The sequence below is a fragment of the Trichechus manatus genome, unplaced genomic scaffold, assembly GCF_000243295.1.
Source record: "Trichechus manatus latirostris isolate Lorelei unplaced genomic scaffold, TriManLat1.0 scaffold00025, whole genome shotgun sequence".
Classification (NCBI taxonomy): Eukaryota; Metazoa; Chordata; class Mammalia; order Sirenia; family Trichechidae; genus Trichechus; species Trichechus manatus.
In genome coordinates this window covers 4,509,056-4,536,028 of record NW_004443961.1, presented here as the reverse complement: position 1 = coordinate 4,536,028, position 26,973 = coordinate 4,509,056, and the positions used below count along the sequence as shown (strand labels likewise).

At 36.0% G+C, this 26,973-nt stretch overlaps 1 protein-coding gene across 1 annotated transcript in view; it reads right to left on the bottom strand.

Annotated features, from left to right (window-relative positions):
- JAK2 (Janus kinase 2) overlaps positions 1–26,973 on the bottom strand; it is a 100,686-nt gene that overhangs the window by 17,022 nt on the left and 56,691 nt on the right. Inside the window, exons 4-14 of the mRNA XM_023728563.1 lie at positions 24,133–24,256; positions 20,357–20,474; positions 18,624–18,769; positions 12,509–12,830; positions 11,584–11,703; positions 8,885–9,042; positions 6,715–6,826; positions 4,628–4,814; positions 3,846–3,973; positions 1,609–1,772; positions 1,376–1,487 (exon numbers count right to left, since the gene is read on the bottom strand). Coding sequence (XP_023584331.1) covers positions 1,376–1,487; positions 1,609–1,772; positions 3,846–3,973; positions 4,628–4,814; positions 6,715–6,826; positions 8,885–9,042; positions 11,584–11,703; positions 12,509–12,830; positions 18,624–18,769; positions 20,357–20,474; positions 24,133–24,256 — 1,691 coding nt within the window. The remainder of the gene's footprint in view (positions 1–1,375; positions 1,488–1,608; positions 1,773–3,845; positions 3,974–4,627; positions 4,815–6,714; positions 6,827–8,884; positions 9,043–11,583; positions 11,704–12,508; positions 12,831–18,623; positions 18,770–20,356; positions 20,475–24,132; positions 24,257–26,973) is intronic.

The window sequence follows — 26,973 nt, the reverse complement described above, 5'->3', positions numbered from 1 at the left end:
AGTTCAGAGAGATAATCTTGCCCTAAGAGAAATGCACCTTCTCAACAGGACTACAGAATGTGCTTTGGTCCCTTTGAACAACTGCCATCATTCTTGGTGTGAGGGTGCATTCTGAGGAAACCCCTAAGTGAGCCTAGAATATGTAGAGAACAATGTGAGAGAGCAGTAGCGGTATGAGGTTCCATGAGTGACGAGAATCAAACAGGCTTAAACCCACAGCACCTAGAATACAGAGCAGAGGTACTACTAGAGGTGGACACCAGAGATGGTGATATGGGGCTGAAGTACATGGATGGGACCTTCAAATGCTGCTTCCTAAAGAATGAAGAATGGTCTCTGTGCAGATAAAATATCATGACATCCATCAGAATAATGGTACAGTATTAACATCACTCTAACTCAACTAAACCTTACTAGAACTACTGGGTATGGTTGTTCACAGCATCGTGATCACTAATACTGTCGATGAGAACAACTCTTCAGCTTTTATGTTTCACATCATCATCTACTTTTAAGGTATTCTAAGGATCATAAATGCTTCATGTCAAGTTTGGTGATGCCTTGCTATGCTCAGGGTTCTGGTAACTGACAGCTGGGTTTCTGCCTAGGTAGCATCTCTGATGATGGCCAGGAAGCATCCATATTTTGCCTACAGTGTTTCTTAGTACAGTGTCTTTCAAATTTGTGCTTTAAAAGTAAATGGAATTGTGGAAATACTTCTATGGAACTCATAAATCTCTGGGGAATCAGGTATGAAAACCATTGCCTTGGTACAGGAAGAGATGTAATAATGCCCATAAACACAATGCTAAAAGTAGTTTTGAAATAATATACTATTACTAAAAATTCTATAATTTTCTATAGTCCCAACAGAGTGCATCCTCAGAAAGGTCCTTAATATACATACAGTTAATTCTTATTATCTGCAGTAGTGACGTTCTATTAAGTTGACATAAACACTGAATTAACCAATATTAAACCACTGCTCCTAAGGCAAACACAGGGTTAGATTCCTGTGAGCCACTGGTCACATTGTTGTCACCCAATCAATACATAACCTTGTTTGATGTGTGTTCTTGTTTAAAGACACCATACTTTATATTGTTGTTTCATTAACACTGAACTCACAGCCAACGACACTGTAACTCCTACCTAAACAAAGCTTATCTGACAAGTCTATTTTCTCTGTAAGGCACATCACAGTCTTCTTGTGCTCAGGAACACAAGACAGCACTTCAGCACCATACTTGGAGACCATTTCGAAAGCAAAATCACCAACGAAAAGCACAGAAATGCAAAAAACATGGCACTAAAGATACTGTGAAAAGGACACTTGTTTAAAGCACGTGGCTGAAACAAGAAGGCAGAGCATTGCCTTGCTGGGCCTCAGCTTGGGCCACGCACATTGGGGGATGACGTTTTTGCTGCTATGCACATGTACAAGTCTGTGAATGACTGCAAAAGTGCCACGAGTATTGATTTGGGGGCTACAAATACAGAATCTGTGAATAATGAGGATCAACTATGATTTCTTAAACTACAATCTTGAAAAGCTGCATGCGTGAATGTGCTGTGAGCTTAGGAGAGCACCCTTTCAACATCATAAACTAAATGAAGTGCACGAAGAACATACAAACCTCTGAGTAGTTTCTATGTGCTTTATCTAGAACTTTGAGAAGAACCTCTGTTTCATGCAGCTGACCATAGTCTCCTACTTCTCTTCTTACGCCTTTGAAAATTTTTGTAAAAGTGCCTTGGCCAAGACTTTCATTCTTCAAAAAAAAAGGAAAGAGAAGGAAGAAGGACAAAAAAGTAAAACTTAAGAATTATGCACAATGACAAAAAAAAGAAACAATCTATAAGCAAGTATTTCTCTTACTAACTAAACCCAGATTTGAGACTCCAAATTAATTAATTCTTCTATTCTTGTTCCTTAAGAAAGACAGAAACAGGTTCCATCGGGTTTTTAAACTCTTTTAGTTAATGTTTACATTTTTAAATAGAGTCAGTGTTTACCTACATTTATTTGTGTGCATCTTTTTCTTTGTTTACCTTGCTTACCTGCAGCAGAAAGGCAATACAGTGTAGTCTGTGGAAGCAGTATGTCTGACTTGTTCCTTATTACCACTTACTAATTGTATGACCTTATATAGGCTATCTAATCCCTCTTTGTCTTGGTTTCTTCATCTGAGAAATGGGGATAATAACTGTACTTTTCCCATAGGATTATTATCAACAATAAATTAACATATGAAAGCACTTGGTAACAGTCCATGACACACAGTAAATCTCAATATGTGTCAGCTATTATTACTATTACTAGTATTTATTATATATCCTTACAGAGTAATTATTGAAAGCCTGCACTCTGAAGCAGGACTACCTGGGTTCAAATCCAAGCTCTACTACTTATTAGTTTTGTAATGTTAGTCAAGTCACCTGGCCACTCTGTGCTTCCTATTCCTCACATGAGGAGTCATCTCTTTACAACTCTGGATAAATCTATCCGTTGTCTCCCTACGGAGCTTAGATATGAGTTGGTGTTTCTATTCTACCTCCCATATACTTTTTCACAGTTTCCATTTCTTTCTCCCCATTTGCTACACTCTGAGTAATTTCTTCAGATCTATTTTCTAAGTCACTAATTCAGCTATCAGTAATCTGCTTTCTAACCTGTCCATTTTGCTTAATGTCAATGCGTATATTTTCCATTTTTATACATTCTATTTTTTTCCAAGTCTTTTTAGTCCTTTTTGATTTGTCATTTCCTCATGGTTTCAACTCCTTTTATAACTTTAAATATTTGTATGTATTTTATAGTTTCTTTGATCTGAAAATTCTATTATATGAAGTTAATGGAAGTCCAATTTGATGTCAGTTGGTCTGCTGACTCTTGTTTAACCTTTTATTATTTCCCTGGATGTTTTTAAATTTTCTATTATAAGCTCATGTTTGAAGTGGTTTTATCTTTGGGAATCCTGGGTGGCCTAGATTAAGGGTAAATTATTCCAAAAAAGGTTTCGCATTTGCTTCTGCGAAGCAACAGAGTATTATTTAATTTTTTTTAATTTAATTTATTGGCATAGGTTATCTCAGAGCATGCAGGTAGAATAAAGAAACCCAAACTCAAAAGCCTTTGATTACAAATTCTCAGGAGAGACTCTTTTTCCTCACTAAGAGCCCAACGAAGACAATCTTCTCTTCTCCTTTTGCTAGTAGGTAAATTTTTCATAATGTATCATTTTACTAAAGATGTATTAACTCAAGGATCCTAGATTTATCCAGGGACAGTCTCAGTTTTAACTTCTGGCCTTGTGCAGGCCTAAGACCTCACCCCTGCTTCTGTATTGCTGCTAAATCTTAAGTCCCTTGTTTAGTGAGACCAATTCCTGCCCCCAACACCATCCTGCAGTGAAAACATCAGCTCTTACCTACTACTTCGGCTTTCAATTCTTTATTTTTAACCCCTTGGATTTCCCTTACTTTCTTGAGAACCTGAGAGTTAAGGCATGGGTCTTCTGTAGAGGAAGATTTCTCATTTTTAATTTTACAAAGGAAAATTTCAAATTTTTAATTTAAGATTAGTAGAGGGAGATTTTTAAATTTCTGAAAAGAAAATACAATTCTATTCTTAAAATAATTAATTTCACTTATCTCAAACTCAAATTTGGAAAATTTTTAATAAGAAATGAAAATTTAAATTACAACTAAATTTTTATAGCATAAGTTATGACAAAATAGTTTCAAATGTCATATGAGGCAACAAATGAAGAAAACAAGCGTTGTTTAAACAGGTTTTATTTTAAAAGGCCAAAAAAGACAATAATCAGTAACTAATGACTTACAAAGATCAAATCTTCATTTCTGATTTTGTGAAACACCATCTGGTTTACATTATTATGCCTCTGTAATGTTGGTGAGGTTGGTACATCAGAAACACCATTAGTTCTGAAGACTAAAAGGTTTGATTTATCTGAAAAAATAAAAAATACACACACACAATCAAAACACAGAGGATATAAATTACTCCAAAGAGGAGTAAAATAAAGTGTGTTCTATGTATAAAAAATGCTTAATAAATGCTTATTGTTCTTTTTTTTCCATAGAAAATTATCTAAGGAGTTTATTCATTAAACTTTGATGTTCTCCATTTCATACATTAAAATTATAATCAGTTCCTTAACTAATATAATTTTTCAGGATTTTTAATAATAACTTTAATAATAAGACAATTATTATTTCAAGGGATTTCCAATCTTACTATTCTTATTTTTAAAATTGAGAAATTAAAATCCCAAAAGAGTATGAAAATTTTTACTTATAACATATATGAAAATTTGGTAGTGAGGCCTTCTAGTTCAACAAATAATGACTGATTTATACCAAGCCATTATTATTCTTAAAATGCCATTCTATAATTATGGAACTTCAAGTCACTTCTCAACAACCCAAAGCAAACGAAACAATTCTATCTGATGATGGTTCTACAACAGAGTAAGTCAAAATTAATTTGGTTTTGGAGCTGCTTCTTTCATACTTCTTTTGAAATCAATGTAATGAAGATACCTCCCACCAGATGCATAATCCATGACCAGTATTTTAAAAATAACTAAAAAAATTATTTTACCTTTTGGCTTTGGGGGGCAGCATTTAGTAAACTGGAAAATTATACTGTCTGAACGAACAGTTTCCATCTGGTAGCAGTTCAAAAGATCTTTAAGATTATTAAAGTTCTTCTTAGTGCCACTGAGGTTGTATTCTCCATTCTCATTTTTTGTAATCAAACAGTGCTTATATTCAATGACATTGTCTCGCTATATAAATTTAATTACAGAGAGGGGGGGAAATCACAACGGATGTTACAGTAATTATTCTGAGAAAGGGGGTATCACAAAAACAACAGAATATTTAGAACTGGGAACCCTACTGTACTGCTGATACAGGGAGATAGAAATGTTTGGTTCCTCAGAAAGGTATCTAATTACAATTGTATAGCTTACAGGAAGTGGCTGACAGTTGATTTTATTAAGAAGCAAGTAAGAAAGCGATGTTAATTAACACTAGCAATACTGTCCTTAATGGCTTCCCATCATTTGCAGGATAAAGTCTAAAACTAGTGTAGCATATAAAGCCTTTCATGAGCTGGCTTCTTCCTCCATCTCCAACCTCACTTCCTACTACTCACAACACACAACCTGTACTGCAGCCTTATTAAGTGACTTAAGTAACCACAAGCAAATGGCATGCTGTTTAATGCCTGGATAACTATACACACCATCTGTCTTTCTAAAATCTGCTTCCTTTCCTTCGGAGCAATAAACTTTGTATTCATTCCTTAAAATTCACTTCAAGCACCACTTTTTCTGTGAGGACTTCGCTGACAACTTCCACCCCATTCCACAAACAAAGGTAATCACTCATTCTGTTGTGCCACTATCATACTTGTATAATTATCTCTGATATAGCATTTTTAATATTTTGCAGTTTGTTTTACATGCTTATCTTATGTGCTGTGTTATAAACTTGTTCTTTCAACTATTTTTTGAGACGCTCCTTATAAGTATATTCATCTTATTTTGAACCATTTATATAAAATCTACCAAAACCTCAAGGTCTCTCTCAAGTCCTTCCTACTCCAAAAAATTCTCTTAATAATTGTAACCCCTTCTGTTATTCTCAATATTTGCTATACTGGGTAATTACAATGCTCAACTTAGTATTTTTTGGTATACTTTCTTATTGCTGTTTTTCTAAAGAATAAGTTTTTTGAAGGCAGGGCTATATCACATACTCCCTTGGAAATAAGCCTATATCACATACTCCCAAACACATAGTCTTCATTTTAGGCTGGACACATACAGTAAACATAAAAAAATTTAAATTCTGAATTATTGATAATTCAATATAATGGATTGTTATAGTGAGATGATAATGTCAAATCAGGATGGATTATCAGTATTTTACAATGGTAAGTCATAGAGTAAACCACCTTCTGTATTTATGGAAACTAATCCATTATCTACATATGCTAAATATAAGATGATTCAATTTCATAAAAATTAAAATAACCGAATAACAAAATGCTTACTTTCTCCATTTTTAAAAAGATAAATCTGGAAGTTGCTATAAAGTTTCTCAAGATTTTGTATAATAAATAATCTTATAAGAGGTTCCAGAAGATTTGTCTTAACAGTGAGGTCTCACTGTAGTTTTATGTTTAAAACATACACTATAGATCACTATTCTTAATATTGGTTAAAGTGCTACAGTTAAAAGTGCTAAAATGCTTCTGTTTTTGTGTGTGCGTGTGTGACTGCACTATTTCCTGCTGATCATGTAATCATTCTCAGTAAAATTTGCTTTTGATCTACTTTGTTCTACGTGATTTGACAGAGATTTCCATGTTTGCAAAAAAAGGAACTTCAAGAGACTTGATGAAACATCATTTGACAAGCTGATCACAACCCAAACATCAAAAAATAAATATCAAATAAAAGGATAAAAACACATTATGAAGCATTTTCTATTTTTATATAATTGCTAAGAATTACATCTTGCTTGTGCAGCGTCCTTGAGAAAAATTTAGCATTATTATGCTATCAAACCCAAAGCTATAATTCTGAGTATTAAAAAGGAAATATGGTGGTTAAATATGAAGGGGAAATGAGATGGACAAAATAAAGTTGTTACCATTAATTAATGTGACATACTAACCTCAACAGCAAATGTGAGAAAATACTTATTAAAGTCCTTAGGACTGCATCGAAGTACGTACAGTCCAGTCTGATTACCAGCTTTCTTCAGTTTACTGATGGCAAAATCCATTCTAAAGGTAAAGAAGAAATTATTTGCCAAATGGATGTATAGGTTCAACAAAACCCCTATTAAATTTCCAACAGCCTTTTTAACATAACATACCCAAGCACCATGCCGTTATGACCAAAATGTCATCTAAATGATCTAAAGGCAAATCTAACACTCATAATTCTTGGAAGTCTCCTGTACTTTGTATGTTCATCAATAATCTTTGGTTCTTTGAAAAGAGTAATAAAATTGACAAATCTTTAACTAGACTGACAAGGAAAAAAGGAGAGAGGATGCAAATAATTAAAATCAGAAATGGAAGTGGGGACACCACTATGGACCTTTCGGAAATACCAAGGATTATAAGAGAACAGTATGAACAATTGCATGCCAACAAATTAGATAACCTAGAAGAAATGGCAAATTTCAAGAAACGCGCAAACCACCTAAACTAACTCAAGCAGAAATAGAAAATTTCAACAGACCTATAACAAGGGAAGAGATTGAATCAGTAATCAAAAACCTCCCAAAAAAATAAAGTCCAAGACCAGATGGCTCCCTTGGTGAATTCTACTAAACATTTAAAGAAGAGTTAACACCAACCCTTCTCAAACCCTTCTGAAGAAACAGAGGAAGGAACACCTCCTAACTCATTCTATGAGGACAGCATTACCCTGATAAGAAAGCCAGGTAAAGACACCACAAGAAAACTACAAACTATATTTACTTATCACCATCTTTCTCATATACAAACTAGTGCCTGGCACATAGTAGGTGCTCAGTAAATGTTCTATTAAAAAAATGAAAGAAAGTTTAAATGGATGATGGATGGACAAATGAATAGTATAAAGTTTTTTTTTACTGAACATGTAAAATTTAGACAGAATGTTCAAGTAGCACAACTTTTATGTAACAACCTTACTTATTAGTTACACAGTACCAAAAAAAAAACCAAACCCTCTGCTGGCAAGTCAATTCCAACTCACAGCGACCCTATAGGGCAGAGTAGAACTCTCCCACAGGGTTTCCAAGGAGCGACTGGTAGATTTGAACTGCCAACCTTTTGGTTATCAGCCAAGCTCTTAACCACTGTGCCACCAGGGCTCCTAGTATATGTAGACTGAATCAAAACATCAGGTATAGACTGAATCAAGTCTTAAATAACAGTCATTTTCTCAAATATTTAGGGGTAGGTTAAGTTCAAGAAACATGCTCATAATCCAAGATCATTTCTTCTGCTTAGGTTCTTCAAACCTGGGGTCAATCAAAGTACACCCTGGCTGAGAGAGAATTAGGACTTGGGCTAAACAGACTTTATGCATGATAGTTGGGTTTACTCAGTATTAAAATAAGGATCTACAATTGTGTGGTCAGTATGGTAGCTATTAGTTAAACGCAGTTATTTAAAACTAAATGAAATAAAAATTCATTTCCTCAGTTGTACCAGCCAGTGTTTACTGTATTAGACAGTGCAAATATAGATCAATTTCATCACTGCAGAAAAGACTACTAGACAGCACTAGTCTCGAAATACGGACATCATCTTGTGTTTGAAGTTTTCAGTAGAAGGAGTTGGATTATCCAAAAATAATGAAGATTTTCAAGTTTTGTACTGTGGCTGCTCGCAGGATTTCAAAATAAATGAAACTAAATCAGAAGTCTTTTTAAATTAGCGAAAATAATAATAAATGAACGAATAATAAATAAATGAATAAAAATAAATGAAACTAAATTGGAGGTCTTTTTAAATTAGCAAAAATAATAATAATAATATCATGGTTTTAAATAACATCTAAGAGTTAAACATGAATAGCAATTAAGTGTTAAACTTATACAAGTTGTAACTATTATAAACTAGGACACATAGTAAATTATGTCCTAAACAATTCTAATTATTATTTAATCTGATTGCAAACTATAGACTTCTGTTAATAACAAAAAAAGAACAACCCAATGTCAGTCAAATAAAGATTTTTTCTAAATTCCTAAACCCACTTATATCATTCTGTTGTAGAAAATCTTCTCTGTAAACGTCTCATTTACCTTTAAAAATTTTACTTTTAAAGTTTGTATTACTTACGAAATTGGTCCATGACAGTTGCTTTGTATATTTTCAAGCACTCTTGGAGGTGCCACTTCTTTGCAGAGGTAATGATGTGCATCTGCAGTTAATCTATAGTATCCGTCAATCACTGACACGAAAGATAAAGCTTCTCTTAATGAGCTAAGTTCAATTTCCTAAACAGCAAGAGAGAGGAAAAAGAAACAATATTTATATTAAGTACCACTTGAAAAGTCAACTCTTCCTAAATATTCAAGAAAGTTCTCTTCATCTCATGCTGTTCCTAAATTAACTTTCTTCTCTATCTCTCCTAGCAATATACTGACTTACATATATAGAAAAGCTTATACAAAGATGTCTACTTGTTGCATTTTTTGCAATAGCAAAAAAAATGACAAAGATTAAAGGTCTATTAGTAGCAGGGTGAATTGTAAAATAAATTATACATCATAGCATATACACAGTAGTAGTTTCAAGAGTTAGATCCATAGGTATATAGAACAATTGATATCTTGTTAGGAAAAAAAAAACACTAGTGAAAGAACAATAGATGAACTATGACCTCATTTATGTAAAGAAAATAAACACAGAAAGCTGATATCAACAGTTACTTCCAGAGAGGGGAGTAAGACCAACATGAATGTTAGTTACAAGGACTTTTTTTTACCTATTCTGTGTAAATCTGAATTATTGAATTTTTTTCTTACAATAGGATCTTATTAATGCTTTACTTGTATACTACAAAATAATCAAAGTTAACTGTGGCTACCTACTCCCAGTATTTGATGATCACCAACTCTTGTTAATTCTAATACAATGTTTTTCATACAGGCTATTTCTAATACTGCCATCCCACTGCTTATATCCCTAGTCCAAGTCTAATTATTAACTACGAGCATGACTGACTTATTTGCATCCAGCCTTCTTTTCCCACCCACCCTAAACGATCCATCCACAATGCTGTCCGAGTTCATTTTCAAAAACAGATCAGAAGACCATTTCATTTTTTCTCAAAGACTAGGAGGCAGTGGGTATACACTAGATCATATTTTTGTCTAAGAACAGTAAAGTACACTGACTAAAGTAAGCTGCAAGTTACTTATAATTTTGGTACTATAACCCTGAAATAGTCAGACAGGTAGGTCACACAGATATCTAAGTTAAATGAACAAATCTGCTGCAAAAGATCTCTCTTTAAAGTGTTAAAAACCAAAGATGTCATTTTGAGGACCAAGGTGTGCCTGACCTAAGCCATGGTGTTTTCAATCACCTCATATGCATGTGAAAGCTGTACAATAAATAAGGAAGACCAAAGAAGAACTGATGCCTTTGAATTATGGTGCTGGCGAAGAATACTGAATGTACAATTGGACTTCCAGAAGAATGAACAAATCTGTCTTCAAAAAAGCACAGCCAGAATGTTCCTTAGAAGCAAGGATGGCGAGATTTGTCTCACGTACTTTCGACATCTATCAGGAGGGACCAGTCCCTGGAGAAGGACATCATGCTTGGTAAAGTAGACGGTCAGTGAAAAACAGGAAGACTCAAGACAAGATGGATTGACACAGTGGTTGCAACCACGGGCTCAAGAATAACAACGATTGTGAGGGTGGCGCAGGACCAGGCAGTGTTTCGTTTTGTTGTACAGAGGGTCGCTATGAGTCGACCGGACAGCACTAACAAAATGACGTTTAAGCCAGGAGAATGAAAACAGAGTCAGATAAATAAGAAATTTAAGAACAAAGTATAAAGGAATCCATTTCTTCCCTTTTGGTTGAAATAAATGATCTTTCTGAAACTAAAAAGAAAAGGAAAGGTTTCATCTTTTAGAATCAACCATATCTCACAGCTTTGGTGGGGCGGACTTGGGATTGGTTTACATTTTGTTATATAAATTCCCAACAGCATTGTACTGATTTTTTTTTTTAAATTAGGCATGGTACACACCCCTGTTGATTAAAAAAAGATTATAGTCAGGAATGAGCATCACAATAGGGAACCAGAACAACTCAGAGTGGGAGAAAAAGAACAGTACTTTGTTAATCAAAACAATGAGCGCAAAAGCTCCCCGAGAACATGCCAAACATATTCTGAGCTGGGCTATAATTCAAAATGGACACTGGTCCTGAATGACCAATGTCCAAAAAGAAATAGAGGGAGTAAGGTAGAGCCTCAAGCAGCTTTGTATCAAAAATCCTGTTTTGTTTGCTTGGCTTCCTCCCCCACAGCTTTGCATTAAAATCCTGCTTGCTTTGCTCAGAAGTTATATGTAAACCCCACTGTGCCTGCGTAGTATGATTAAGAATGCTGCTGACCTAACTTGTATGAACTCCCTACTTGTAAACCCATTAAAAGTAACTTTTCTCCTCACCCTTGGGGAGCAGCCTTGGCAGCAGCACCTCCAACTGACTCCTGTTGCTTGCATAACGAAATAAAGGTGCCTTTCCTGCTCTCCCCGCACAAAAAAAAAAAAAAACAAAGAGTGGAAAAGATGTTACTATACAAGAAACTCTGTGGAAAGATAGTGTTGGTAGTAATACAAAAAGCTAGATGTAATAAAAAAAAAAGCTTACTAAACTGATGTTTATGTTTAGAGCTTTACTTAAAACTATAACCAAAATTCCTACAAGAAAATAACTTTGGTATTAAGATTCTGAAATACTTGTTCCTGGTAACTATGAAATATAATCATTATTCAGTCTTAAAAGCAAGCTTACCAGATTTTTACCATCTTGCTTATGAATAGTTACAACTCTGCTTTCATTAGAGCCTTCTTGGTTTGCTTGCTTAATGCTGACATCAATAATATCAGGAAAATCACAATATATCTGTAAATCCTGTGATTAAGAGCAATTGAAATTAAAAACAGGTAAAATATATGGCGCCATTTTAAAACAAGACTTTAAAATACTCCAAATTCTTTAAAATAAAGAAGGCACTGATAACAATAGCATTTTATTCCATTTTATGGAATTCCCTCCCCTAATAACCTAACCCTAAGACTACATTGTGTCTTGCTTTGATTTAAAAATGAAAAAGCATTAAGGGTGCCAGGAATCTAAAATATGCTATAGTATCCTTCAATCCAATTAACATTAATGGGCATCATCACCAGAAAATTGGAAATTCAACTACCAAAGAATAAAAATCAAGTCTTCCTTCTAAGTCTCCAATAATCATCTAAGAACAACATAGATATGAACAAATACAAAGCTTGCAGTACAAACCTAAAAAAAACTAAATTAATTATTTAGCAAGTATGTTATCATAAAATCAATTAAAAAGAACATTTTCCATTTAACTAAAATTTATGATTGAGCCTCCTATTGTCAATAATAGTGAAAGAAAAAAAAGAGGCAGAACTACCTTAAAAATTACTTTTAGAATTTAATCTTTTTCTGAAACTATCAGAAAGTCATTACTAATTATTTCATCATAAAAAATGAAACAAAAGCCATTTAAGAACAATGAAAAAGGAACTACACATATAACCTTGATTGCTTCACACCATTAAAAACTTCCGCTTCTTATTAATGGGAGAAGAGAAGTACAAGACCATGTTTCAAAGGACTACAATTACTTTGCTTCCATTGCCATTCTACTTAAAATAACAAAGAATGAGAACATATCATTAAGGATTACCTGTTCTGTCAGTGTCTCACTTTCTTTATGTTTCCCTCTTGACCACTGAATTCCACCGTTTCCAGTTATTATAATGGTTGCAAAAATCTCCTCACCTGAAGGACCTCTTCCAGGTTCTTTTACTTCAAATTGCTCTGTGTAGAAGGCTGACTGAAGAGCTTCCAGATTTATAAGATACTTAAGTTTCAAGTTTCTGGCAGTAGCTTTGCATTGGCTGAACTGCTGAATAAATCTGCGAAACCTATACCTTATTCGTTTCCTTGTCAAAATATGATAGTCTTGGATCTTTGCTCGAACACATTTTGGTAAGAATGTCTTGTAGCTAGGGATAAAGAGCACACACAGAAAAACAAAACAAATTAGAAGGGAAGTTCATAACAAAATTGAAAGAGAGGTTATCCCCTTTCTCCATGACGGGGGTGCTACAACAGTAGTCAAGTGGAGAAAGTTCATACAAACACCACCCAGACAGTGTAAAACCTCAAGGTTTCATTCATTTGATGATGTGAATACGTATACAGTACCTTCTCTAAGACATCACAAATGTTTACAGTAGATGTCAATTTTTTCCCCTAATGAAGTGAAGGCTTGCTCACTGTAGTTAAAAATGGAGTTTTCCCAAAATGTACTTTTTCTGATTATCTTATATATCATTTTCTTTTTTGACACTGCACTGTGCTGCATATATTTCCTATGATGTTATACTCAAAAGTTTATCTGAATTCTGGGAAATGGTACATTTTGTGGATGCTACTGTTGTTCATTATGCAAGCATATTTCTATTGTATATACGTTGTTTTCTTAGGCCAGCTTCAATACCTCCTACTAATTCCTTTACCATTAAAACTGTCCCATTTAGAAAGGTTTCATTTGTACTCCCATCTCTATGTACAATATCCTAAAGAAGTTAGGTAATTTATTTCTCTGCTTCCCAAACATATGACAAATAAAGAACACTTTGTTCCTGAAGGTACAATTCTATTCAATTTCCATCCCTTCACATACACTAATGTTTCTTCCCATCAGTCATTTCCTATTTAGTTAGCTCCTTCTCATTTTACCAGCATCATCAAAGCCAGGCAACCTTTCCGGACCTCCATGACTACATCAGATGCTTCTCCCTCTGTTCTCACAGTATCTGTGCATTATTCAGTACTATCACTTATCATTCCATACTATAATTGTTTACTTACTGACAGCGGTATGCTGGAGCTAGCTCGTTTCAGCTCAGGAGAGCCTATTATTACATCTGAAGGATTTTTGTGAGCTGATTGTTAAATAGCCATCACTAAAGATTAAGTCATATGAACTTATAACTAAATTATATTACAAATAAAAGTAATTAGTAATCAAAACTCATCACTTTCTAATTCTTTTACTATTATCTATGCCTTTGAGGTTATCTGTGGCTATCATATCAGAATGGTAGAAATGCTAAGTAAAGCCATTTCTACCACATATACTCACCTACACCCTCCTCCCTTCCTCTAACATACGTACACACTCTCTAAGGATTTTTACTCTATTAATTATTTCTCTTCTATCCAGACAATTTAAAAGTACTAATGTCCCTCCCAACTTAAGTGTAAAATCTCTTTATCCCACATCTCCCACTTTTGTTGTTGTTGTTAGGTGACCTCCAGTCAGTTCCAAGCTCACAGCAACCCTACGTACAACAGAACGAAACGTTGCCCAGACCTGCGCCATCCTCATGATCATTGCCATGTTTGAGCCCATTGTTGCAGCCACTGTATTAATCCATCTCATTGAGGGTCTTCCTCTTTTTCACTGACCTTCCACTTTACCAAGCAGGATGTCCTTCTCCAGGAACTGGTCCCTCCCGATAACATGTTCAAAGTACATGAGACAAAGTCTCACCATCCTTGCTTCTAAGGAGCATTCTGGCTATACTTCTTCCAAGACAGATTTGTTCACTGTGCTGGCAGTTCATGGCATATTCAATATTCTTCTCCAACACCGTAATTCAAAGGCATCAATTCTTCTTTGGTCTTCCTTATTCACTGTCCAGCTTTCACATGAATATGAGTGATTGAAAATACCATGGCTTGGGTCAGGTACACCTTAGTCCTCAGAGTGATGTCTTTCCTTTTCAACACTTTAGAGAGGTCTTTTGCAGCTGATTTGTCCAATGCAATACGCCATTTGAATTCTTTACTGCAGCTTCTGTGGGAGCTGATTGTGGATCCAAGTAAAATGAAATCCGTGACAACTTCAATCTTTTCTCCGTTTATCATGATGTTGCTTACTGGTCCAGTTGTGAGGATGTTTGTTTTCTTTATGTTGAGGTATAATCCATACTAAAGGCTGTAGTCTTTGATCTTCATCAGTAAATATTTCAAGTCCTCTTCACTTTCTGTAAGCAAGGTTGTGTCAGCTGCATATTGCAGGTTGTTAATGAGTCTTCCTCCAATCCTCACGTCCCATTCTTCTTCATATAGTCCAGCTTCTCAGATTATTTCCTCAGCATACAGACTGCATTAAGTATGGTGAAAGGATACAACCCTGACACACACTACTCTTGAATTTAAGCTACACAGTATCCCCTTGTTCTGTTCGAACGACCACCTCTTGGTCTATGTACAGGTTCCTCATGAGCACAATTAAGTGTTTTGGAATTCCCATTCTTCTCAATGTTATCCATAATTCACCATAATCCACATAGTTGAATACCTTTGTATAGTCAATAAAACACAGATAAACACTTTTCTGGTATCCTCTGCTTTCAGCCAAGATCCATCCGACATCAGCAACGATACCCCTCATTCCACGTCCTCTTCTGAATCCTGCTTAAATTTTTGGCAGCTCCCTGTCGATGTACTGCTGCAGTCGCTTTTGAATGATCTTTAGCAAAATTTTACTTGCATGTGATATTAATGATATTGTTCAATGATTTTCGCATTCTGTTGGATCACCTTTCTTTGGAATGGGCACAAACATGGATCTCTTGCAGTCAGTTGGCCAGGAAGCTCTCTTCCAAATTTCTTTACAGAGATAAGTGAGCACCTCCAGCATTGCATCCATTTATTGAAACATCTAAATTGGTATTCTATCAATTCCTAGAGACTTGTTTTTTGCCAATGTCTTCAGTGCAGCTTGGACTTCTTCCTTTAGTACCATCAGTTCTTGATCATATGTTACCTCCTAAAATGGTTGAAAGTTGGCCAACTCTTTTTGATACAGCGATTCTGTGTTTTCCTTCCATCTTCTCTTGATGCTTCCTGTGTTGTTCAGTATTTTCCCCACAGAATCCTTCAATATTGCAACTCGAGGCTTGAATTTTTTCTTCAATTCTTTCAGCTTGAGAAATGCTGGGTGTATTCTTGCCTTTCGGTTTTCTAACTCCAGGTCTTTGCACATTTCATTATAATACTTTGTCTTTTCAAGCTGCCCTTTGAAATCTTCTGTTCACCACATTTACTTTATCATTTCCTCCTTTAGCTACTCTACGTTCAAGAGCAAGTTTCAGAGTCTCTTCTGACATCCATGTGGGTCTTTTCTTTCTTTCCTGTCTTTTTAATGACCTCAGCTTTCTTCATGTATGATGTCCTTGATGTCATTCCACAACTCATCTGGTCTTTGGTCATTAGTGTTCAACATGTCAAATCTATTCTTGAGATGGTCTCTAAATTCATGTGGGGTATGCTCAAGGTTGTACTTTGGCTCTTGTGAACTTGTTATAATTTTCTTCAACGTCAACTTGAACTTGCATATGAGCAACTGATGATCTGTTTCACAGTCAGCCCCTGGCCTTGTTCTAACTGATGATATTGAGCTTCTCCATCATCTCTTACCACAGATGTAGTTGATTTGATTCCTGTGTGTTCCACCTCGTGAGGTCCATGCATACAGTCACCATTTATGTTGCTGAGAAAAGGTATATGCAATGAAGAAGTCATTGCTCTTGCAAAATTGTGTCATGGGATCTCTGGTGTCATTTTTATCACTAAGGTTATATTTTCGAACTACTGATCCTTTTCTTTGTTTCCAACGTCTGCATTCCAATCACCAGTAATTATCAATGCATCTTAATGGCATGTTTGATCAATTTCGGACTGCAGAAGTTAGTAAAAATCTTCCATTTCTTCATCTTTGGCATTAGTGGTTGGTGCATAAATTTGAGTAACAGTCATATTAACTGGTCTTCCTTGTAGGCATATGGATATTATCCTATCACTGACAGCGCTGTAATTCAGGACAGATCTTGAAATGCTCTTTCTGATCTCCCTCTAGCCATCTTCCTCTAGCCAGAGCCTACCTGGCCTCTTTTTGAAAGTGTTATATACTCAGTCATTTCATTTTCTTGCCTTCCATCTACTCCTCAGCTCACTCTAATCTGGCTTCTGCTCCATCATTCCATACAGCCTTCTCTTGCTAAAATCACGAAAAACCTCCATTTTGCTAAAACCAAATATCCATGTTCATTTTACTTGTCACTCTTCAACAGTATTCAACATTGTTGCTCATTCCCTCCATGAAACTCTCTCCCCGTAGTTTTCCTGCTTTTATTCCCATCTCTTTGGCTCTTCCTTCTCAGTCTTCATTGCCTTTACCTGGTGATTAAACGCTGGAGTTCCCCAGGACTCAATTATAGGCCCTCTTCTCTTCTTATCGGTATTCTCTAGACATTCGATCTCTAGTCCTGACTTCTAAATTCCAGACCCATATCCTATAGTCCCAAATTTAGTCAATCTACTCATTTAACCTGAATGTTTCAGAAACATCTCAAACCATGTGTCAAATCAAACTCATGAGTCTCTCTAACTTCTTCCTTGAAAAGATCCTCTTACAGGAATCCTTATCTGAGTGAATGGAAAACAGAAAGGTTTGTGGTTTTCCTTTGGACTTTTTTCTTTTTTTATATTGTGTTAAGTATATATATATATATAAAAAACGAAACATTTTCCATTTCAATATTTTTTACATGTACAATTCAGTGATTCCTTTGGACTTTGTGGTTTTCTAGACTGAAGTAGGTTCCTGAAATCACACCCTATGGCCTACACCCTTGGGTTAAGGCCTAACAGACATCTAAAAACACAACAACAACACTTTAAAGAAGGAAACATAAAAACTGATACCCTGCAAACTGAGTATATATTTGCTTTGAAGGCACTCGGCAAAGGAGTGACTAAAGCCAGTTACTGAAACAAGGACTTCAAGGAAGAAGGAAGTTTTGACCAGATTCAGGATATCCTTGAACTTTTAATCTATGTTATATACACAACATATTTAGTCTTCAAACTTAAAAATAAATCAAACACAGCATTCTTATAATCACCATAAACCAAAAACCTATTCCTGTCAAGTTGATTCTGACTCATAGCGACCCTATAGGACAGAGCACAACTGCCCCATAGGGTTTCCAAGAAGCAGCTGGTAGATTTGAACTGCCAACCTTTTGCTTAGCCACCAAGCTCTTAACCACTATGCCAGCAGGGCTCCTATCCTATAATCACAAAGACCTTTAAAAAGAGAAGAAGTTGTATAGCCATAAAGCTAGGCTGCAGGAGAAGTATTTCAAAAAAACCATATGACACATGATTTTCAAAAATCAATACGCAGAAGAATTATTTGAAGAACACGGACTGTGGAGCACTTGTACAAGAATCCTCTGGAACACTTGTAAAAAAATTCATATTCGTGTGCTTCACCTCAGATTTACTGAATTTTCTTGGGAATCTTTCATTTTAATAAGGACGCCAGGTGATTCCAATGCAAGTAAAATACAGACCACCATTTGAGAGATACTGATTCAGCATTATTAATACAGACAATTTGAGGATCTACCATCAGAAATTAACCCTTCAAGTGCTCTCTCCTATCCTCTGACCTCACCTTGCCTTTTCAGAATAAAAGACTCAAGTAATAAATAGGTAATGAACATCTATGATATTTTCTGTGGTACGCTAACTCTTTTGATAATTTCTTTGACCTCAGAGTATGTGTTGTACTTTTTTATGTGTTGCTACTTTTCCCCTATATGATTTATTAACATAAAATCAAATGTGTGGGCAAACACAGAAAGTACAAATTAAGTTATACAAAAACTCTAAATGTTCACATGTATATGCATGGATTTGCATAAGGAAATTACCTGACAGAGTTATAGATGGCCAGTGGGGTTTGATCCTTTTCTTTGGCGATTCTCATCATATCTAATACTGCCAACCCAAGACATTCTTCCTGTGTTTCATGAGTCACAGGTACTTTTATCCATCCATGCACAAAATCATGCCGCCACTAAAGGACAAGATTAGAAGGAAATATCTCACCATAAGTTTCACTATCTCATTTTAATCTACTGTCGTATTTTAACTTATTTTAATCTGTCGTACTTTCTAGAACATATGCATTTAGAAATAAACTCCTCCCCTTGGTTTTCAATCATTTTATCACAAAACTTTAGCAAAAATTCTTATACAAATGGAAAGTGATCTAAATTAGGTTCCCAATTAAAGAATACATATGACAACAGCCTATTTCACTGCTATATCTTCAAATCATACCTTCTACATCAAAACTACCTAATACTTTAGTTATGCCAATGATGTTTAAACATTATCCTAAAACGCTGTGTTGAATACAAAGAAATAGAAGACATGGTCTCAGCCCTGAAGGAGACTAAAATCTAGCAGGGAAGGTAAGGTTCATAAATAAAAAATACTATATAGTATTATATAGTATTATTGACTAGCACGTCAATCTGTTTTCTTAAAGATTACAGCCTTGGAAACCCTGTGGGGCAGTTCTACTTTGTCCTATAGGGTCACTATGAGCCAAAACTGACTTGACGGCAACAGGTTTGGGTTGTTTAACTAGCATGCCACCAAAATGAACCAGTGTGGCAGCAGAAGAAAATACTGAAGTCATAAAAGTAGCAGAAGATCCTAACCTACAGTAGGCTGTTCTCAGAGTGCTGTCTCTTTTTATAATGGCTTCTGAGACTAAAGGAAGCTGTATAAAAGTTGACTGGTCTCATATCCCAGGAAAGAAATATTTTTCAATCTGTTGCTCATAAACTGAACTAGCACCACTAGGCTGCTTGGAAATTTGAGCCATGAGGATCTGTGGGGTTACTTCCTACAATATTAGCAAATCAGGCTTAGAACTCCTTAATCTGACACCTTGGGGATACAAGAGCACTAATATGTTTTCTCATCTTTCCTTAGTTTCCACTCATACTAGTTCAGCAGCACATAAAAGTGAAAGGTATTTAATGAGAAAATATTTCAATTACCGTTTAAATCAAGGTGAGAGATAAGAAAGTATTATAAAATACTCACAAATGTCACCTAACAGCATTAATACACGACTGAAATGTAGCCCTCAGATTTATTAGCAACATCCAGACACCCTCTTATGAAGAGCTACACAAACTACAGTAGTTGACTTTTTAGGCAGTTGGCCTACTTTCTTTACATTTCACTACCCGCTATTTAAGTCTCAAATTGCCCAAGAATTAAAAAAAAAAAAAATTCTGTAAAGATGTTTTACGGTCTTATAGTCCAGCTAGTATGTCTACATGAACCATGTTGTAAAACAGTTCACACTGTGAAATTCTTAAAATGGTCTAAAGTACTAACATAAAAAAGAGAAAAACCAAAAGGATCAAATCAAGGAATGCTTATAAGATAGATTCTATTATCCATAAACCATGGGATTAAAAATTAGTACTAAAAAGCCTCAATTTTGCTACCTCGCTATACCTGCTGTGCAAGGCGGAACAGCAATTTTCTCATATGTGAAACTTTTCCTGATTAAGAGATAGTCTGAGTGGCAAGATATTTATCATTTCACACAAGTACAAATGAGGTAATACAATCATACCTGAGCAAACAGGTAAGACATGACAAAGTCATCCAGGAGAGGAGCTTCAGCACCTCGAGATATTCCATGCCGATAGGTCCTATTGCCGCTGTTACAATACCAGTGAGGAAAGTAAAACCTACGAGAAATTAAAGCACTCACTCAGCCTCCAAACAGTTCAAATATAAACACAATACGTATACACATTCACTTGCAGCATACTGAAAAGTAATACCTCATAATAAGAAAACACAGCTAACAGTGCTGAATACAAGATGGGGACAAATGGAAATCTGGATTAAAACCAAAAAAACAAAAACAAACCCATTGCTGTCAAGTCAATTCCAGCCCATATCGACCCATAGAACTGCCCCATACAGCTTCCAAGCAGAGCCTGGTGGATTCAAACTGCCAACCTTTTGGTTAGCAGCCATAGCTCTTAACCACTACCAACCAGGGTTTCCAAATTTGGATTAGACCATGATAATAACATAGGCATAAAACACAAGGAACATAAAACCAGTTAAAAAAAAAAAAAATCAGTAGCTGTCAAGTCGATTCCAAGTCATGGCAACCTCATGAGTGTAAGGATGAAACTGTGCTCCACAGGGTTTTCAATGGATAATTTTTTGGAAGTAGATCATCAGGCCTTTCTTCCAAGGCCTGACTTGAACCACCAACCTTAGCAACTGAGCGTGTTAACCATTTCCTTCACCCAGGGACTCCACAAGGAACGTAAGTAAATGTAAAATCAATATAGTATCTTCTTCTATACATAGCATGTAGCAGCAACAGAAAACAGAGAGATGTAGAAATTAAATATTAACAAAGTTTTTAAAAAGTTAAAATCCATTAAGATTAATAGATGAATCTGAAAATGGTGATTGTGTATGAAAACAAATAACTGCTTCTTTTGAAGAAATGGAGGTTAAAACCTTCAAAGAAAGAAAAGGTACCATTGATTTTTTTAATAACAGCTTTATTGAGATATAATTCACATACCACTAAGTTCAATGGAATGTACAATTCAACTTTGTCTTTTTAGCATATTCACAGGGTTGTACAAACATCACCATAATCTAATTTTTAGAACATTTTATCTCCCCTAAAAGAAACTCCGTACCCATGAGCAGTCATCCAAATTCCCACTACCCACTCCTCAGCACTAAGCAACAATTAATCTTTCTGTTTCTATAAATTTGCCTAGTCTGGACATTTCATATAAATGGAATCATACAATATACGGCATATTCTGCCTGACTTTTCGCTTAGCATGATGTTTATAAGGTTCATTCAAGTTGCTGCATGTACCAGTATTTCATTCCTTTTTATTACTGAACTATAGGCTGTTCTATGGATATACCACATGTTGCTCCTTCATTCATGAGTTGATGGACATTTGACTGTTCCCATTTTTGGTTAGTATGTATAACGCTGCTCTGAACAGCCACACGCAAGGATTTGTTTTGGACACAAGTTTTCATTTCCCCTGCATATACACCAGAAATACAATTGCAGGGTCCTATGGCAGCTTTTTGAGGAACTGCTAAATTGCTTTCCAAAGCAGCAGCACCATTTTACATTCCCACCAGCAATATAAATGAGGGTTCCAATTTCTCCACATCTTCAGCAACACCTGTTGTTGTCTATCTTTTTAAATTTTAGCCATCCTAGTGGGTGTGAAAGGAGCCCTGGTGGCATAGTGGTTAAGCGCTCAGTTGCTAACCCAAAGGTCGGTGGTTCGAACCCACCAGCTGCTCCACAGGAGAAAGACCTGGCAATCTGCTTCTGTAAAGATTTCAGTCTTGGAAACCCTATGGGGCAGTTCGACTCTGTCCTACAGGGTCACTGTAAGTTGAAACTGACTCGACAGCAATGGGTTTTGGTTTCTGGAGTAGGTGTGAGGTGGTATCTCATTGTAGTTTTGACTTTCATTTCCCTAATGACTACTGATGTTGAACATCTCTTCACGTGCTAATTGGCCATTTGTATATGTCATCTTTAGAGAAATGTCTATTCAAATCCTCTCCCCATTTTCTAATTGGGCTTTTTGTCTTTTTATTCTTGAGCTATAAAAGTTCTTAATATATTCTGGATACAAAGCTTTTATAGTGTAAATATTTTCACCAACTCTATGGGTTGTTTTTCACTTTCTTGATAGTGTCCTTTGAAGCACAAAAGATTTTAATTTTGATAGTCACTCCATGGTTGGCTCCAGCGCCATCTGGTGCTGGTCTCCTGGTTCTGCTGCTGCTGGTCCTCTGCTGCTGCCCCTCCTCTATCCATTCAGAGTTTCAAAACAGCTTAGACAGTTTCAAATTGATACATATAGTTTTGGGGGGAGGTAATTCAATCCATGACACATGCCATTGGCTACAATTTTTACAATGTGTCAGCCTTCTCCTTATTTCCATTCTGTTTGTTCTGTTTCCATTGATCTAACTTCCCTTCCCCTCCTTGCGTTCTCATCTTTGCTTTTGGGTAAACGTTGACTGTTTGGTATCATACAGTTAATTGTTTAAGGGAACACATCACTCACAGGTGATATTGTTCATTTTATGAGCCAATCTATTATTTGGCTAAAGGTGACCTGCTGAAACAGCTTCAATTCCAAGTTCAAAGGGTACCTTACGACGACAGTCTTGGGAGTTCCTCTAGTCTCTATCAGTCAGTAGGCCTGGCCTTTTTTAAGCATTTTTTCTCCCACTGTCTCCGAGACCTTCTATTGTGTCCCTGGTCAGAACGGTCCCTAGTGGTAACCAGGCACCATCTAGTTCTTCTGGTCTCAGGTTAGAAGAGGCTGTGGTTCATGTGGGCTATTAGTCCCATGGACTAGTTTCTTCTTTGAGCCTTTGATTTCCTTCATTCTCTTTTGCTCCATACGAGTAGAGACCAACAGTTGTCTTCTAAGAGTTTCATAGTCTAAGATAGTGGTCCAACTTTGTTCTTTTGCATGTGGATATCCAGATGTCCCAGCACTATTTGTTAAAAAGTCTTTTTGTTTCTCACTGAATTGTTTTGGCACTCCTGTCAAAAATCAATTGATCATAAATGTGAGGGATTATTTCTAGACTTCACATGAATTAAACAAGCCAGAGTCCCTGAGTGATGCAATCAGTTAATATACTTGACTGCTAATTGACAGGTTGTAGGTTCATGTTTACCCAGAGGCACCTTGGAAGAAAGATCAGGTTATCTACTTCTAAAAAATCAGCCACTGAAAAACCTATGGAGGACAGTTCTACTCTAACGGGTTGCCATGAGTCAGAGTCAACTGAGCAGCAACTGGTTATGTTCTTTTTGTTACAATCCTACGTATGCAATAAGGGAAATGAAGAATAGTCCATAAATAATAGGCAGGAAGGATTTTTTTAAATCATATAAAATCTCATTTTGGATAGCTTATCTTTTCTTCATTTCATCTAAAAGAAGGGATGTGAGATGACATTTTATTGTATAAAATATCAAATTTCATAGGAAACAAGCAATATTCTAAACATTTAGGGTTTTGCTAGTAAAGGCCTTCCTCATCCTTCTTTTACTTCTTTAATTATAACCATAAGTAGTAAAATGGTGTCCCACCAGAATGGGTTTATTCTCAGACCATTCTAAGTAGACATTTCATTGTAGATACTTCCTCTAATAGAGAGACAGTCTTAAATGAAGAAGATTAAATGCTAATGAGTTCTGGTCTCTGGATTTAAGTACTTTGCAATTAAAACATATATTTGATGATTTCTCCCACTTGCCCTTTCACCATTAAGTGAGTCACTTTACAATCTTACTGTAGAAAGTACCTTATTCTGTAGAGTACATTATGCCTGGTTGACTCATCTATATGGAAGACATGGTTGGGTGGATACCACATCCTTTCTGTTTCACTCATTAAAGCAAACATATTATGATACACAGGTGTGATACCTAGGAAAGAAGCAGAAAGACAAACGATTACAGATAGCTGAAAGTACACTTACAAAATACCTATAATTAGTAATGGGGTTAAAGTAACAATTCTTAAAATCAGCACAAAATGAAGTAGAAGTCCAAATCTTTTGGTACAACACCACTTACAGCTGAATTCTTAATCAACTATATTTTATTTTTCTACTTCTTAGAAGATGACTTCTGTGACCTATCAAGAGATTAAAAAAAAAAAAATTTATCCAGTTTTGTTAGTCATCCTCTGCAGAAGGACTGATCCAAGTTTTCAAGTTTCCCATAACTGGAGGTGAAAGTCCATTAGTGTCTGTTTGTTTTTTTAATAGATATTGAGGGTATTAAATCATTAAAATATTTAGAAGTCACTGGATACTTTTAAAAGAACAAAAAAACTGTTTTACTTCAAAATGTCAAGTTTTACACAACACACGAGTAATGATATCCTGTGCACTATTTAAACTTAAAATAAAAAATTTTAAATGTCGACTTAAATGTGCAAGGGGTACCTAATTTTTTCAAAGACATTTTGGGAGGCCACTGATCTAAAATGCACATAAAACTCCTAACCACACAATTAAAAAATGGACATTCCTTTCAAGTACATATAAAATATTCTCTCTCTCTTTCTCTCTCATACATACACATACACACGAACACACACAACCATGACTCAAAACAAGTCTTCACAAATGCCAGAAAATAATCATATATAGCATGTTCTCTAACTATACTTGAATTAAATCATACTTTATTTAAGTTTTAAAAATCCCATATATTTAAAAACATAAGCATCATAGAAAATGAAAGTATTTTTATTCTTAGTGATGTTTTTGTTTATTTCCAGTGTAGATAGAAATGACATCAAACTGACATACTGGCAACAAAAGTTTAAATTTTGAATTGAATGATTAAAACAACTGTCTACTTATAAATATATTTTAAAAATCAAAAAAAACTCAAACAATTGCTGTCGAGTCAATTCCGAATCATGGTGACCCCATGTGTGCAAAGCAGAACTGTGTCCCCTAGGGTTTTCATGGCTGTGGACTTTTCAGAAGCAGGTTGCCAGGCCTGTCTTCCAAGGCACATTCTGGGCTATAGCTACTACAGCTTCTGAGAAAACAATACTTATCTACTTTTCAAAAAGCAATATCTATAAAAAATTTTTAAAATCTTTCAATCCAACAATCTATGTACTCCTAAAACTGCAGTATCGAAGGATATATGCATAAGGATGTTTATTACAGTACTGTTTGTAGTGATAAGGAAACAGAAACAAAGAAAATGTAAATTCAAGGCAGAGGATTTGATGAAACTGTGGTAGCAGAATCCATGCCACAAACTATTGCACCAATTCGACTGAAAAAAATAAGCTAGTCCCAAACTGGCTCGAATAGATTTTTCACAGTGTGTGTGTGTGTGTGTGTGTGTGTGTGTGTGTGTGTTTAATGAGAAAAACCAAGAAGCACACAAGGGTACTGCAGTGCAATGGATTTCTCTTTATATATATCCTTTTGGACTTGGGTTTGTAGTTCTGCCAAGATGATTTACTGGGCTACAATCTTGCAAGGGACTGGTCAGTCTATTATGCAAATAGGGTATTTAAAACTGCCCAATATGATTAAGTGACCTTGTAGGAATTGGTCAATTTACCACACAAATTAAGTGAGTGTGGCCTACATAGGGGACTGGTTAGTTCTCGGTCTGGTGGGAAGACTATGCCTTGAAATTGACAAGGAATAGGCTTACATAAGGGCCAGTTCCACAAAGGTTGAGAGGGACCTCACTACCATCAAGAAGAGCTGAAGCACAGTGCGTCCTTTGGACCCAGGGTCCCTGTGCTGAGAATCTCCTAGACCCAGGAGACAGAGAGAGCTGTAACACTGAAAACGGCAAGAGATGGCACGAGACAGTGGAGCAGCACGATCGGCAGCAACCAGGAGACTGGTGCAAGGCTGCTGCAGTGGGCTTGCTGACCCACAGAGCAAGAGTGAGCTGAGCGCCTTTGGGCACAAGGCTTGCTGGCAGAGTGGAGTGTCTCTGGGCACTTGCTGGCGCAGCTAAAGAGCTGTAACACTTGCCCACCCGAACAGGTTAGAGGCCAAGAGAAGGCCCAATGGTAGGCATAGCAGAGAGAAGGGCTGCCTGCCTGAGGGCATGGCCGAGAAGCAGCTGAGAGCTGTCTTGGCTGGAAGCTGTCCTGACTAAAAAACTGTATCTTGTCTCCTGAGTTGTATCCTGTTACTTCCAAGTTCATCCTAATCCCGAGTTGTATAGCCTACTACTTTCCAAATAAATCACATAATCGTGAATATGGTCTGTGAGTTCTGTGTGGCCATTACAATGAATTATTGAACCTAGCAGAGAAGTAGAGACGGCCATGGGGAAGACAGCTGGTATCAGAGAAGGTGAAAAAGTTGGGACTGACCTCCATCTCGAAGGAATCAGCTTTGGGCTGATGGTGATTCTCATCCCTCCTCCTGAATGTAGATGAGGTCTGACACTAGTAGATTACAGGTATATAATATAACCCCACTTTATAAAATAATGACCCCAAAATCTTAATGACTCTCTGTATGTGTATGTGTGTATGTGTGTGAACTGTGTTCCCATATATGACTAAATGATGAAGATAGGGGGAAAAGAAGGCAGGAGTACAGTGGAAAAGAAACTTCATTCTATAAAAGAATTAATTTTTA